At 33.2% G+C, this 15445-nt stretch overlaps 1 protein-coding gene across 2 annotated transcripts in view; it reads right to left on the bottom strand.

Moving 5' to 3' along the window:
* Positions 1-8186: 8186 nt before the first annotated feature.
* Positions 8187-15445, bottom strand: part of LOC126973110 (protein spaetzle 5) — a 53616-nt gene continuing 46357 nt past the window's right edge. Inside the window, exons 5-8 of one of the 2 annotated variants that reach the window (XM_050820251.1) lie at positions 14563-14866; positions 13315-13494; positions 10734-10907; positions 8187-8954 (exon numbers count right to left, since the gene is read on the bottom strand). In XM_050820251.1, the coding sequence (XP_050676208.1) occupies positions 8783-8954; positions 10734-10907; positions 13315-13494; positions 14563-14866 (830 nt within the window). In that variant the 3' untranslated portion in view covers positions 8187-8782. The remainder of the gene's footprint in view (positions 8955-10733; positions 10908-13314; positions 13495-14562; positions 14867-15445) is intronic. The other variant, XM_050820252.1, reaches the window with a different exon arrangement.

Below are 15445 nucleotides of genomic sequence, written 5' to 3'. Positions count from 1 at the left end.
CATTAACATCTATAAGCAATTTACAAAACACTGGAGCCTTAGCTTGTTGCATTAAAAGAGTTTCACTCAATTATTCGAAGTTATAATATACATATTGTATACAACATCTTCGATATAAAATTCTATATAAAATTCTCGTGTCACAATGTTAGTTACCTTACTCCTCCGAAACGGCTTTACTGATTTTTACCAAATTTTATATGCATATTCAGTAGGTCTGAGAATCAGCTAATATCTTTTTTTCATACCCCTAAATGTTAAGGATAGTCCACCCGTAATTTATTTTTATTTATTTTTTGACATTTGTTTTTATTTTATCTTTTTTTTCATCACTGAAAAATATATACAAATTTAAATTTTCGCCCTTCTACGATCTACAACTATTTTTGTTTCACTATTTTTATATTATTCTGTTCCATCCACCAAACCGATATAGGGTTATTAATAAATAAAATATGTAATACAATGATTGTAGTACGATATATTTGGTGGGTCTGAGAATTGGTTGCATCAAAATTTTAATAATTGATTTTTTTAATAGTATGTTATATGGCAATACGACGTTTGCTGGGCCAGCTAGTAATTATGTATATATATAAATATATATATATTGACGTCCCATATAGCTCAGTCGTAAGCGACCCTGCCTACTGAGCAAAAGGTCCCGTGTTCGAATCCCGGTAAGTACAAACATTTATATGATGAATATCAATGTTTGTTTCCGAGTCCTGGATGTTAATATGTATTTTTGTATGTTTAAGTAAGTGTATTGTATTAAATATATCGTTATCAAAAGATAGCCTGTATGCCTAGTTTGGGACAAGATTATTTGTGTAAAAGTATGTCAATATTATGTTATATATTATATACAACTAATTTATTCATTTATGGGGCAAGGTTTCCATAATATATTAGCAATAGAAGTAATAATTACTCTATTAAACCCATATAAATTTAATCAAAGACTAGCTGACCCGACAGACGTTGTTCTGTATATAAAATTAAGTTTATTTTTTACCTCCTGAGAAGGTTACAAAGGTATAAATTCTAATTAGTTATTAATTTTAAACTATTCTTTCAATTTGATTTTTGAACGACGGGGGACACATCAAGGGAAAAACAAAATTGTTGTTTTTATTAAATTCCGAGCATTTTAATATTTATTCACCTTTTAAACCTTCTCTGGACTTCCACAAATAATTCAAGACCAAAATTAGCCAAATCGGTCCAGCCGTTATCGAGTTTTAGCGAGACTAACGAACAGCAATTCATTTATATATATATATATATATATATATATAGATTAAGAGAATATATTACTACTACGCACTTCCATTACTTAGAACGGAATCCAAATTAGACATCTAATTTTAATTGTGGCATAGATGTACGACGATGACGTCAAATAAGGCTTTCTCGCTTGCAAACAGCTGTATATCCGCCATCTGTTTGATATGTTTGTCCGTCGCCATACGTCGTAACAAAGCGATTGGCGATGTTATATTTTCATTGTTTTCTTTGGACATGAAACCTCAAAACTTCCTTATGGATTTTTTAAAACATCTTTTCAACATTTGTAGTTATATGTCTCAGATAACTACGTCTAGATCTCTATCTAGCTATTAGACAACCGATAAAAACAGGCCAGGTTTAATACGTGTGTAACAAGCTACGTTTTACACTCGCGATTTGTATGACACTTTGTGTTAGTGTGCGTGCATTGCTCAAAATAGAGGTTAACACTAAACCCTTTTGAAATTTTCACAGCTGTCATAGTCTTTAATGATCTAAGTATTAAGTACCTACTTAGGCCTAAGAAAAGTGTATCAAAATGTATGACAAACTGATTAAAAAAATACATATTAAGTTTTAACACATTTATATTTTATACAAAACCTTTTGAGTTAGTGTAGTGCTAGCACTGTATTCACTAGTGAATAAGTGTAACACAATATAAAAAATAGTGATATTATAAAAGACATATGAACAAAGTCCCCTTAATAGAGACATTAAGAAATGTGTTAATGGACTCTATCTACAAGTTTAAGTTAAAGTAGAATTACTTATTAGTCTAAGTTAAGGCTAGATTGTAATGCAAGTGGGGAAACATTATAATAATTATGTTCCCTAAAGGACAGAAAAAAAAATATGTTAACCATGCAATTTGCACTCTTTCATTAAACAGTTCCCCCTAAGAAAAAAGAAAAATAATCTAACGTGGTGTAGTTATAATAAGAAATTGCCAAGTTAAAGCAAGTCATTCCCAGGGGTCAGACCAAGCAATACTTTATTTATTTAAAAATACTAAATTTATTTACCAATATGCAATTGATGCATAAAATATAGCGATACAGACAAAATATATTGTACTAAGTAAATGTAAGTAACAATTACAGGTATCTGCATACATCATGCTTCAATAATTTACTTCTCAACTAAATAAATATTTGTGAATAAAAAAAAACATTCCATCAAACATAATATTTTATTGTAAAAAAAATAGTTGTTTTAATCAAATAGAGATAAGAGATAATCAAATAGAGAAATCAAAAAAACCATAAGAGTCAACCACAGGGTGAGTGTGAATCGGAGCAGAATCAAAAATTAAAAATATTGCAACGCGTGCAAACCGCGTTCTTGCATCGCATCGCGCCAATTTCATCGCTATAAAAGTGCGTAATATCGATCTTTGGCTCCCTCTATTCTACTCTATCTCTTTTCTCACTCGCACAACGCACTTTTCAACTCAAATCCAAAACAGCGTAACTTATTTACGTTCCTATAACAACTCTATGCGATTCACGCACCAATTGTTTGTTCTGTTGTCTCTGACATAAGACCTTTTTTCCCGCCAAATGCTTCCCTCGACGTAGTCACCATGACAACCGATCTGTCACACGCACAGAACATAAAACGCAAGCATTGATTTTTTTCCTGGCTTCCTTTACTTTTACGCGTGTCGAGCGACTTTTTGCTTGAATTTTTATTTTAGAGGTGAGATTTTGGCGCTCGACATAAATGCCTTCGAGTTTATTGTAAAGTCTACTTAGGGGAAGTGAAAGCTAGACTTTTTAAATGGAAAGGGTATTCTAAACTTAGAGTGTGGGTGTTATTTTTTTTTAATTAAAGAAATTGTTTATTTTTTAGAAGTTAAATTAATGGTGAAAGAGATTTCGCATAAAACAATGAAATGCATTTTCGTTAATGTTTCAGTGATACCTTCATAAGGGAATTTATGTTAAGGTAGGCTTAGAAAAGCCGGGTACGAGTAACCCCCTAAACATCAACATTTTCGCCCCTTAATCAAACCAGTTAACTCAATCCCGAGGAAAATTTATGTGTCGCGAATAAAGTTTGCAATTTATGCGTGTATGATTTACAGATTAATGATGCTACAGAGAAAATTTCCAATGTCAGTGATATATAGAATTATTAGTCTCCTGGGACTACTCTTAATACGAAAAAGGGCATTCTTAATACATTGATATAAATATTATTTCTGTTACTAAGAAGTATCCTAAGCTTGAAGTAACAATAAAGATAATGTTTCAGTTTTACAATCACACAGCCGTGAAATCCAGTCTCTTTTATGCTGAGAAGACATTTTGTCAAAATAAAATCAAAATAGGCAAGGGATTAAAGGAAAATATTATTTGTAATTATATTTTTATTGGATTCTTATTCATTCGCATCATTTTTGAGTCAATATTATACATTTATCGTCCGGGTTAAAATGGCACAAGGTCACGGTCGTCAGGGCCCACTAGCACTCTCATTGACAACGTTTCAGTCGTCACGTAACGATCGGATTTACGTAACATTTTATATTCAACTTATATTTTCAAACACTGACTAATTTGCGATTTAGGAGAGCAATACAAGAGCATTATTGAAAGAGATCCAAGTGATTTATATCAGTATGTAAGTGATAAGTTAATAGACACGAAATTAGTATTAAATATAAACACAAATTTTATACAAAAACTAGCTGACCCAGCAAACGTTGTATTGCCATATAAAATAATAAAAAAAAAATCAATAATTAAAATTTTTGGGTTATAAAAAAAAAGGTGACGACCGATTCTCAGACCTATCAAATATTTCGTACATAAAATGTATCGTACTACAATAATTATTATATTCGATTGCCATCTTGCAACCCGATTGCAGATGTGTGGATGGAACAGAATAATATAAAAATCACGATACAAAAATAGGTGTTAATCGCAGACGTATGAAAATTTTAAGTTTTATTTTTTTTAATGCTGAATCACAATAAAATGAAAATAATTTTTTTTGTCAAAAAACTAAAAAATTATATAGGACAAAGAAGTCGTTTTAACGGAGAACAGTACAAATAAATTTACTACTCTCTACTTACTTATATGTAGAGAGAATTTATGAACACAAGGGTAGGTACGTCTCACGACTAGGATACAAGGTTCTATTAATAGCCTAAACACATGGTCGGATTTGGTACGGTTGAACCTTCGGACGCGGTCTGGTAGCGGACCATATTTTATGGTATGTTCCAGTCTCCATCATATGAACGTATTAATATTACCGTCTGGACCGTACCGAGTCCAACACCGGACTAATCGGTGCGAGTCTCCCACTGGACCGTCTAATAGCCATGCCGTACCAAATCCAACCATGTGTCGAGGCTATAAGGAGGAAGTGAAAAATCAGGAAGCTGTACCACTATGGCATAAAAGGAACTGCGCTCGATCTTCTGACTTCTTATCTAAACAATAGAATTCAGAAGGTCGACGTGAATGGCAGGAGAGTGGGACTCCTCTCAGTATGGGGGTACTACAAGGGTCTATTCTTGGACCGTTACTCTTTCTTATCTATATAAATGATCTTCCTAATCTTATAGAGAAAAAACATAAGGTAGTATTGTGTGCGAACGACACTTTACTGATTTTCAAAGTGAAAAGAAACCAAGCTATGTATGACGAAGTGAACGATATTTCATCTGACATCGTGTACTGGCTTAGCGCTAAGAACCTATTGTTAAATAGCAAGAAAATTAAATACATTAAATTTATCGTACCAAATGTCAAAAATGTAGATGCAAGTGTTTTGTAAAACGGAGAGGTGATAGAACCGGTGGAGGAGGAGTGGCGAACAGACTTAGTTCTGCAGCATACGCGGTTAAAAAGATTAGATAATTAACTGACATAGATACGCTGCCGATATTAATACAATATTTGTGCTGCAGAAGAGGGCTATTCGCGCTATTTATAACCTAAGACCTAAAGAATCATTGAGAGCAAAATTCAAAGAAATTAACATCTTGACTATTGCTTCTCAATATATTCTTGATAATGTAATGTATGTTAATAGGCACATAAGTAAATTTGCGAGAAGATGTCATAACCATAACACCAGGAACAGACATAAGCTTATAATGCCTACTACTCGGCTAAGTCGAGTTAGTAAGTCTTTTGTGGGGCGATGTATATGCTTTTACAACAAGATCCCAGAAAATCTTCAAAACGAAAGTATCACGTTATTCAAAAGAATTGTTAAAAAACGTTTGTGTGGTAAAGGTTACTATAACATAAATGACTTTCTTAATGATACCAAAGATTAGGAATGGAGTGACCGCCCTCAGGCTATCAAAAAATAAGTTTAATTGTACAATATAACTTTGTAAACATTTTTTTTTTTTGATGAAAACAAAAGCCCGCTGAGTTTGTTGCGGCCGTTCTTCTCAGGGCTGAGGCATTCATTTTGGAATGGGTGGTAGTTTTTGACTTTCAATAAGTGATGTCACATCCTATTTTGAATAAAAATATTTGAATTTAAAAGTTAACTTTGAATAGTAATAAATTAAATTGTGTTTAGTTAAATTGTATAGATTTAAAATCTGTAGAATGGTTGTTTTCTTATAATAATAATAATAATTTTAATTTTCTTAAAAGTATAGGTTTACAGCAGTGGCCGGAGTCACCTTTTAGGCAAATAATGTGTCAGCAATGTGATATTTTTAACAAAAGTTTTATTGAAAATTGGTAGTAAAATAATAATAAAGTTATTAAATGAATAATAATTTACAATTTAAATATTTGGAAAATTATTTTTGAACACCTTAACAATCCAGCGACATAGCTTTACAATTACAATTTTTAATTCTTAAAGTACAGTACTTTTTTTAAATTATTAATTGAAATGATAAAATTATGCACCTATGTTTGCGTGCGATACTGTGTGTGTTTGTGAGTGTTGGGTGCATGTGTGTATATGTTATGTGCGTGTGGAATATTTTCTATTTGATCGAAGTAAAATTTTAGTTTAGCTTTTGGTTAAATTATAATGTTTTGTACATTATTTAAGTTGTTGGAGGAACATCTCCGTTGCCTCATAGTCGAGAGACTTAAACCACTTCTCTACGATTTTTTTAAGAATCGTTATATAGTTTTGAGTGGATATATAGTTTCTTATTTATTTTATTGTAAATTTGAGCTGATAAGACTATTGAATTGTGCGCCAGCAAACTTTGTTTTGGTTCGAGGCACTTTATTCACGTTGAGTAGCCTTTTACTTTGTTTTTTTTTTATTTATAAGGTACGTCTTTATGTTTTTTGAGTGAAACATGTTTTAGAAACCGTTTCCTCACCGAGAGTAAACAGCCATTTATTCTTTACATCCTAGGTTTTTCCAGAAAAGACAACGGCTGTATCATCAGCGTACGAGAAAATTTTAGCATTATCGGTTTTAAGATAACATAATTCGTTTATACATATTAGAAATAAAGTAGGGCCTAATATGCTACCCTGAGGTACACCATATGTAACCTCTGTAGCTTCGCTGGAATACTGTTCCAATTTGACTTTTTGCTTTCCTTGAGAGATCTTTAAAAAGAGTTAATGGTGTACCTCTCATTCCAATATTTTCCAGCTTGTTCACAAGAATAAAGAATGAATGAATTGTTGTAATAAAGATTTTACCAGTGCGAGGCTCCATTGCACAGGGTATCAGGGCTAGATATGGGAAGCCGTAGCTAGTGAAATTACTGGCTTAATATGATTTACGGCCGTTCCCAATATTCAGTCTATCTCTTACTTGAGATAAAGATCTTAACTATCGTTGACTTTTCTGTCCCAATAAACTTATCGATGGTATCTCACCTTATCCGTGCACGCTGTCTGTCAATGGGACGACGTATAGCTTACCAGCGATATAAAGTTTGTATGGAAATTGCAATTTAGGCGTTCCAATATAAGGCGATAAGAATGACTTATCAGGTATATTGGGAGAGCTTGAGATTATTGACAGCTAATTACTAACAGTAGAAGGCAGTAATTTATCTCTATCTGTAGATAGTATATTGGGAACGGCCGTTAATGGCTCAAGGTGACGAGCGGAATTGTGGTGCCGCTCAGAAATTCATTGTTATGGGCAGGAAATATCAAATACTATCAGCTGAATGTCCTGCTCGTGTCATTCCTTATTGTCATAAAAAATATTATTATTATATAATATAATTTTTATCTGTAAATAAATTAAATAATTAAAGGAATATATTGTCCCATCGACTCTTATTTTGAAAAATTTATTCACCAATCAGTGCAAAACATAATACTTACGCAGAATCCTAGACATCCTATTTATTTTATATTTGAATAATGGTATGTTCCCATGGTCGTACGAACTGAGAAACTCATTTTCCCGGGCCTTTGCTAAGAGATGGTCAGTGTTACTTTATTGTCTATTTATTACTTACTGTAGGACGAACATAAAATAAAATAATTCATTTTTTAAATAAATTTTGGTCAATAATAGCAATGGGTTTACGTTACTAGCACTAGAATTGAATTTGTTTTTTAAAAAGTATTGTAATGTAAATTTATAACAAAGTAGCAACAAATATTAATGGAAAAAATAATTAAAAAATAGAAGATATATGCATGTAAAATATATTTTATTATGTAAATATTATTTAAATTTATATTTGCAAAATAAATAGTTAAATATATATTTATCCATATAAAACATATGTTATTTTGGTTATCTTCTTTAACGTTGGTATATCATTTAAATTTTTAAAGGCATATTCATTTGGGTCCACATTGAAGAAGTAATGGGCGGTTGGGATTCCCTACCACCAGGGTGGCTAGAATAATATATTAATGGGTGATATAATAAACTGATAAAAGTTAATAATAAAACACAGACAGTATATTTTTCAATTTAATTTATGATTTAGCACTCTTTGTATAAAACTATTTACATTGCACTCTCTTATGTATCATCAATGATTCACCATGTTACTTGGCGATGTAAAAAAATAAGATCATTGCTTTAACTCAGAAAGAAATCTGAGAGATCATTTAATTATATTCTTAAGATTGAGTAAAAAAAAGTAGAACATACTTTACTTTTCAATATGCATTCACAGAAAATTAGTAACATTGATCCTAAATTTTAAAATATGAATAATCAATGCTCTGTATAAATTATAATTTAGAAAATAAAACATGTATTTGAATTTTGTATAATACTCATATTTAAATACCATTATTACCTAAATATTACGTAATACTTGTTTTATACCCAGAAACATCTCATGCGTTCATACACTTAACTATTTTAACATTAAAAGTACAAATAAATCAAGGAACCGTACAAAATCTTGTTATTATCCAACAAACCGAAGAGAGCTTTCAAACATAAGATCGCCATCTAGCGTCGAGTAGCAAAAACTCTAAACATTCATGCAAAATTGCTGTTTACTTATAAGTACATCACATGAGTTCAGGCCGACAACATTATTTTAATTATTATTAGTTAGTGTACACTGACAACAGCTCGGAATCCAAAATACATCTGTGTACAAATTACTGCCGGTAGATTCAAGCGCCACTAATCTTTTTTGTATGTATTTTTGTTCGCAACGTGATGTGTACCCACGAGGTAATGTACATAGTCCGCTGCATTCATTTGAGCTGTAATTAAAATAAATTTCATTAATATCATTATAACATCAACATGGATTTTGAAATTACTTAAAATAATAACAACTAATTTTACGATGCGCAATGGTTACGTACTTCAATACTAGGTGTCGCTAGTAGGAATAAGACTGTTCATCAGAGTTCTTTGGTTTACGTCCTAACGTAAAATTGGCAGTTCAAGATATTATATTCTTTGATAAAATGTAATGTGCATTGTGTTCGAAAAACCAACTTTGGTAGAGCACATTTAGTTGTTAGTTCTATTTCATAGCTAGTCAGATAGAAAAAGTTGCCAAAATCACGAACTATTAGATACCTAGATTTAGTTATTTAAATATGTACAATAAACACTTGACTTTTTAAGTAAAATGATGTAAGAGAAAACGCAAAGCTAAGATTAATCAATATCAAATTCAAACAGGACAATCGATTAGAAGATTTTTAAATATATATGCATAATGTAATTTAATGACGACCTGTATAGCCGAGTGGTCAGCCATCCTACCTACTAAGCTAGAGATCTCGGGTTCGAATTCCAGTGGGTGCAAGCATTTATGTGATGAATATGGATGTTTGTTTCCGAGTCATGGATGTACATATGTATTTATGTATGTTTATATGTATTTGTGTATGTTTAAGCAAGTAAATTGTATTGAATATATCTTTGTCTTGCAACCCATACACAGGCTATATGCCTTATTTGGGGCAAGATAATTTTTGTAAAAGTGTGTCAATAATAATATTTTACTCGACAACTAGGTGACCCGACAGACGCTGTTCTGTTAATAGAAAAAAAATGATGTAAGTATTCAGGGCATTAGTAGTAACGCCATCGGAAATGTGTAATCAAAGTTAATGAGCTAAAAATGAAACAAAAACGTATTCCTGAATGATGTAGTAATAAAATGATAAGGATCAATATCGTTTTTGTGTAAACACCTTTACATTACCGCTTTATAATTGCCAATTTTTAAAGTTTTATAATAGATGTACTATGTTATCCTTTAGTTATAAACATATATCATCGCGGACTTTTCTGTAGAACTATATAAGATGCACAATACCACCATACATTATTTTGATATATCTAAAAGGGCTTAGACGGCGTTTTCGTTGAAAGCACCTAGGTGGTTTATTTAGTCCGACACCTCCAACCACTGGCCTCTACTATATACCACTAGACTGGCGGCTGTCTGTGCTTTTGTACCTGTTTGATATTCGCCATTTTGGCGCTGTTGGTCATGTAGCGAGAGTCTGCGGTACTAAAACTATTGAAGCAAACATCGATAGATGGTGGGAAAATATTTATAAAAAAAATGTGTACCTATTTTATAACGTTGATTCTTGAAGTGTAAATAACAAGGAAAACGAACAAAATTAAATCAAAATGCAATAATTATTTAGAGTATTGTATGTTCCTTTGCAGCCATTTGCATTATACGTCAAAATTAGTTCTCTGGACGCTCGAGTGTGGCGCTTCAAATAGGCACAAAAAAATTGCTGGAATGGAAATTATGGAATGGAACAGCCTGTTCAGTGGTATTTATACAGGTCAGTGACTCCAACAAATATTGTCTATGTATACAACAAATTTATGCTAAAACTTAACAAATTATATACTAAAACCTTTCTCGAGAACCACGCTATACATTGGTAAGAACAGCATGAAAATGAATGCAGTAGTTTTTGAGTTTATCTCGAACAAGAAGACTATGAAATGTTATGAGATGACACTTCACTTAATTTGAAGGATAACTAATGCATACTCACGCGCAGATTTCGGCGCGAACAAGCTGTGTCATGTTATCGGGCATATTGACGACGTATCGCCAATTCCCCTTGTTATTGAGCGCGGCTCGGGGCGTTATGAACTGGGTTCGTACGCGGCACAGCTCCAGGTTGTTGGCGGTCTGACGTCGCGACCGCTCCGCTGACGGGTCTTCACTTTATGCAATACAACAGACAACGCTCAATAAAAGCGAGTTAAATAAACAAATTCCCGTCATTTGAGCCTGTTTGTCTCAGGCATATAAGTATATTCTAATTTTCATTAGGGCAATGTTTAACAAATACTTTAATCTATACAAATTAAATTTGTAACCAAAATTTATGAACAACGCGGGACTCGAACCCGCGCCCTTCGGGTTCCGTCCGAGTACTCTTACTAACTTAGCCAACCATTCAAGTGACACATGGATCGTAAATCTTGGTATGTCTTGTCCAAACCTCAGGTTGTGGCTCCATCTACAGGATCTACTTTACAGTTGATAAACTGCTCAACCTCAATCAATCAAAATTGACATTGAAATTGACTAGAGATGTCGCTCTTTCTATAATACTTACAATACAATATAAATCTTTCAAATGTATATAATTAATCCCGGAAGTGAGGGAAATCACTTTAAAATTACAAAAAGTTTAGTTAAATTAATTGCAGTGGAGGTGGAGGTTGCACAATGATGCATCATTGAGAGTGATTTTATCATCGACCTTAATCCACAGACGGCTAATAAGGGGCGAATGCTTTCACCACATTAGTAAAAAAGATCATCCATAAAGTAGAGTAGAGGCATAGAAGCATTTAGGAATATTGCATATTATTGTAGATGAAAATTCATTTTTGTTATTTGGTTGAGTTCTCGTGACAGGCTTCATTATTCTCGCTCAAATGCCACTGTTAGTGGCGGCGACGTGCGGCGGGTCGTTTCCTTCCTTTAAATATGGTCGAGGGAGGCGATAAAGAGTCCAAACATCATTCGTGAACGGGTACTACTTGTGGTGGCAGGGTTATCCAGTTACTCTGTTTCAAATTTTTTTAATTAGATATCTTTTTTATAATCGCTAATAAAATACTCGCATATTTTGCCTTTATTTACTTACGGTGTGTGTGTGGATTGATGCATCTACTGTACACAATAACTCTTGTTTTTAACCGACTTCAAAAAAGGAGGAGGTTCTCAATTCGTCGGTATGTTCTTTTTTTATGTTTGTTACCTCAAAACTTTCGACTGGATGAACCGATTTTGATAATTCTTTTCTTATTTGGTGCTTCCCGTGTGATCCCATTGTAATTTGCTCCAGATCTAACAATGCCATACATGAGAAAACCATAAAAGTCTTAAGTAATAGCAAAGTGGATGATAAATGTACAAATAACTCAATATTGCGCCAACTGATTTCGATGATTCTCTTCTTATTGGAAATGATATACTTCAAATATATTTTGGTGAGAGTTTGGTTAGTTTCTGATTACGGAATAAATGACAAAGGAACGAAACTCTTCAATTCTTAGGAGCAAATTAACGATACTCGGCCGAATCTTTTTATGCTATCCGGATATTTAAGTCATTTACCATGACATAGTTATGATCAAGTAATTGTCGTAGTCGAATATGATGATCAATGGGACTCCTTAACGACTTACAGTAAGGGTGCGATCTGTGGCAAAATTTCTGTCTGTAATCAAATTGCGAAGCGCTTACGTTCATTGCTGCATTGAAAATTTTTGTATATCTACACATATTTAGATAAATTGTTTGCTAGTGTACTTCAAATTCTAATAAAAAGTAAATTATAAGTAAAAAAATATTTTAACAAAAAACAACCGACTTCAGAAACACTATTCCAAAACAATAGATATAATACGCACTAAAAAGTAGAAAAATAATTGCGTATTTTTATACAATCTAATTAATTAATCTAATTCTAGTAACGATTATTGTAATTTTTGGAGTCAGTGTCATCCAAGATAGGTTTGTAACTTCATACATATGTAGACATCTACACATCTCGCCTACAACTATATAGTTATAGGTGAGATGTGCTTGAGTCGTGAGGAGGCGAGAGGCGAGAGCGGGTCGCGGCGGAAGGACACCGATTCCAAAAATAACAATAATCGTAACAAGAATTAGATTTATTAATTAAATTGTATAAAAATACGCAATTATTTTTCTACTTTTTAGTGCATATTATATCTATTGTTTTGGAATAGTGTTTTTGAAGTCGGTTGTTTTTTGTTAAAATATTTTTTTTACTTATTAACTTACATTTGCTTTTTTCGACTTTCCCGTGTAAGGTATTTAGTATTTGACGTCTGAATATTTTTGTTGCATCACTTTGCATATAATTTTTAATGTTGATCTAATAGAGGGGCAATGAGTTTCTTGCCACATCTTTTCATTAAAGTTCAACATTTTCCAAAGTAGTGGTAATGGTAAATAAAGAAAACTTTTGACATTGACATTACTTATTAAGTGTTATTTCACTGACCTACAGGAATAAAGTGATTTTGATTTGATTTGATTATGTGTGATTTTTTATAACAAAATATGACTGAGACTGTTTATCAGACCTGGCAAGACCCAAAGCTATCCTGAGTGCTTCAGCGCCGGTGAGGGTTCCCTTAGCTGCTGCAGCCGCCTCGACGAGCTCAGCGTTCCTCCGTCGTCTTCCATGAGTCAGGGTCCGCGGGGGAAACGATACCGATCTCTCTATCGTCACGTCCGAGTGAGAGTTGGATGGAGAGATGTATCTGAAATGTTCGCGAGTATTATTAATTAAATGATTTCAAAATTACTTATTTACATCATCAATGGGTAAGTACGGTAATAATAGATGGTAACCGCCACCCAAAACTTAATTATTAAATACATGTGAGATTGATTTTTTATTTTAACTTTCAGAATTTATTTTATTAATAAAATTTTACCTTAATATGCATTATATTGCCTTACCTAATTTTATATAATGTTGTATATATTAAAAGACGCCATATTTTTTTATGACATTAAGGGACGAGACGATCATGACGTTAAGCTGATGGTAATTAATACGCCCCGCCCATTACAATGCCGTGGTGCTCGGCACTACAATTGCGCTCGTCACCTTAAGACATAAGACGTTAAGTCTCATTTGCCCAGTAATTTCACTAGCTACGGCACCCGTCAAACCGAAACACAGTAATGCTTACACATTACTGCTTCATGGCAGAAATAGGGGCCGTTGTGGTACGCATAATCTAGCTGGCATCCTGTGCAAAGGAGCCTCCCACTGGTGAATATAATAATATACATATAATATCAATGAGATGTTATAAGGAGTAATGTAGGCAACTTAATTTAAGAAATGAATAAGATTTCAAATTGAATCCTATGAAATATACAAATGATCTAAGTTTTCTTTAGTGTTAATTCCGCCAATATTTGTTTTCAAACAATTCGACACGTGTTTCGCCTCTACACGAGGCATCCTCAGGAGGTGTTGTCTCGCCAAAATCTGGCACGAGACTCATTTTATGGATTTCCGCAAAGTAACGCCTACTTCAATAAATTTACCTATGAAATAAAAATAAAACAGCTAAGTGTGAGTCGCACAGTGGCAAACTCTGGCATAGCGGCAAGAGTAATACATACTCTGTCAAATTTACACGTCTTTAAATGTTGAAGGCTATAAGGTACAAAAGATAATAGAGTTTTAGTCATCGGGCTCCCGTTGTCTAAAAAACTTGTTAAAAAAAGTTTAATATTAATTTCAAAAACAAAAATGCAAATGTAGGATAATTTAACTAGTTTTGGAATGAGTATAATAACAAATTACTTACTTCCACCATTCGTTTGGGTTATAATGTGTTACGCCACTAGACGCCTGTCTAAACCAATCAGAGTCGTAGTTCGGGTAGAAGTTGGGAGTGTTAAAGTAATTTGGGTTGTAAATCCCCAGATTAGGCGTGACGCTATTTGAGCTCAACGCCTTGTCGTAACTGGGGTTCCAATAGTTCGGGGAACTGTGGTGGTACCCTTGGAACCCGAACTTAGAATAGTTGGCCGCTTGGTAAGCCTTTATGTTGTATGGGCTTGGTTCGATTGGGGACGGAGGCTGTAGAGGAGTCTTCTCTGAATATATGTCTGAAAACAAAAAAGAACTTTTTATTATGATAATATGGAGCGAGACGAGCAGGACGCTCAGCTGATGGTAATTAATATATCCTGCCCATTACAATACAATGCCACTTAGGATTCTTGAACAATCCAAAAATTCTGAGCGGCTCTACAACTACGATCGAGAACCTTGAGACATCAGATGTTAAGTCTCATTTGCCCAGTAATTTTACTAGCTACGGCGCCGTTGTGGTACCCATAATCTAACCGGCGGCCTGTACAAAGGAGCCAGAACTGGTAAAACAAATGGTAATATTAAAATTTGTAACGCTTATATTATTTTTTCGGTAAAATAATCATAAAGTCAAAAAAAATCGATGATATTCTAAATTCATGGTAAGTTAAGCGTTTTAGGGTTCCGTAATTCCAAGTGAAAAATCACGGAATCCTTCTAGGGTTACTCGTGTGTCTGTGTTGTTACAGAAATTTTTAAAACTAAAGTATATCTTTATTTAAGACAAACACTGGATACAGCAACACTTCAAGCTCTTACTACTAACTGCATCAATTAAGTTGAATTTTGGTACATTTATAACATAGATTAGT

This window comes from Leptidea sinapis, chromosome 28 (assembly GCF_905404315.1).
Source record: "Leptidea sinapis chromosome 28, ilLepSina1.1, whole genome shotgun sequence".
Lineage (NCBI taxonomy): Eukaryota > Metazoa > Arthropoda > Insecta > Lepidoptera > Pieridae > Leptidea > Leptidea sinapis.
The sequence above is the reverse complement of the archived record's forward strand: the minus strand, read 5'-3'. Positions and strand labels throughout refer to the sequence as shown.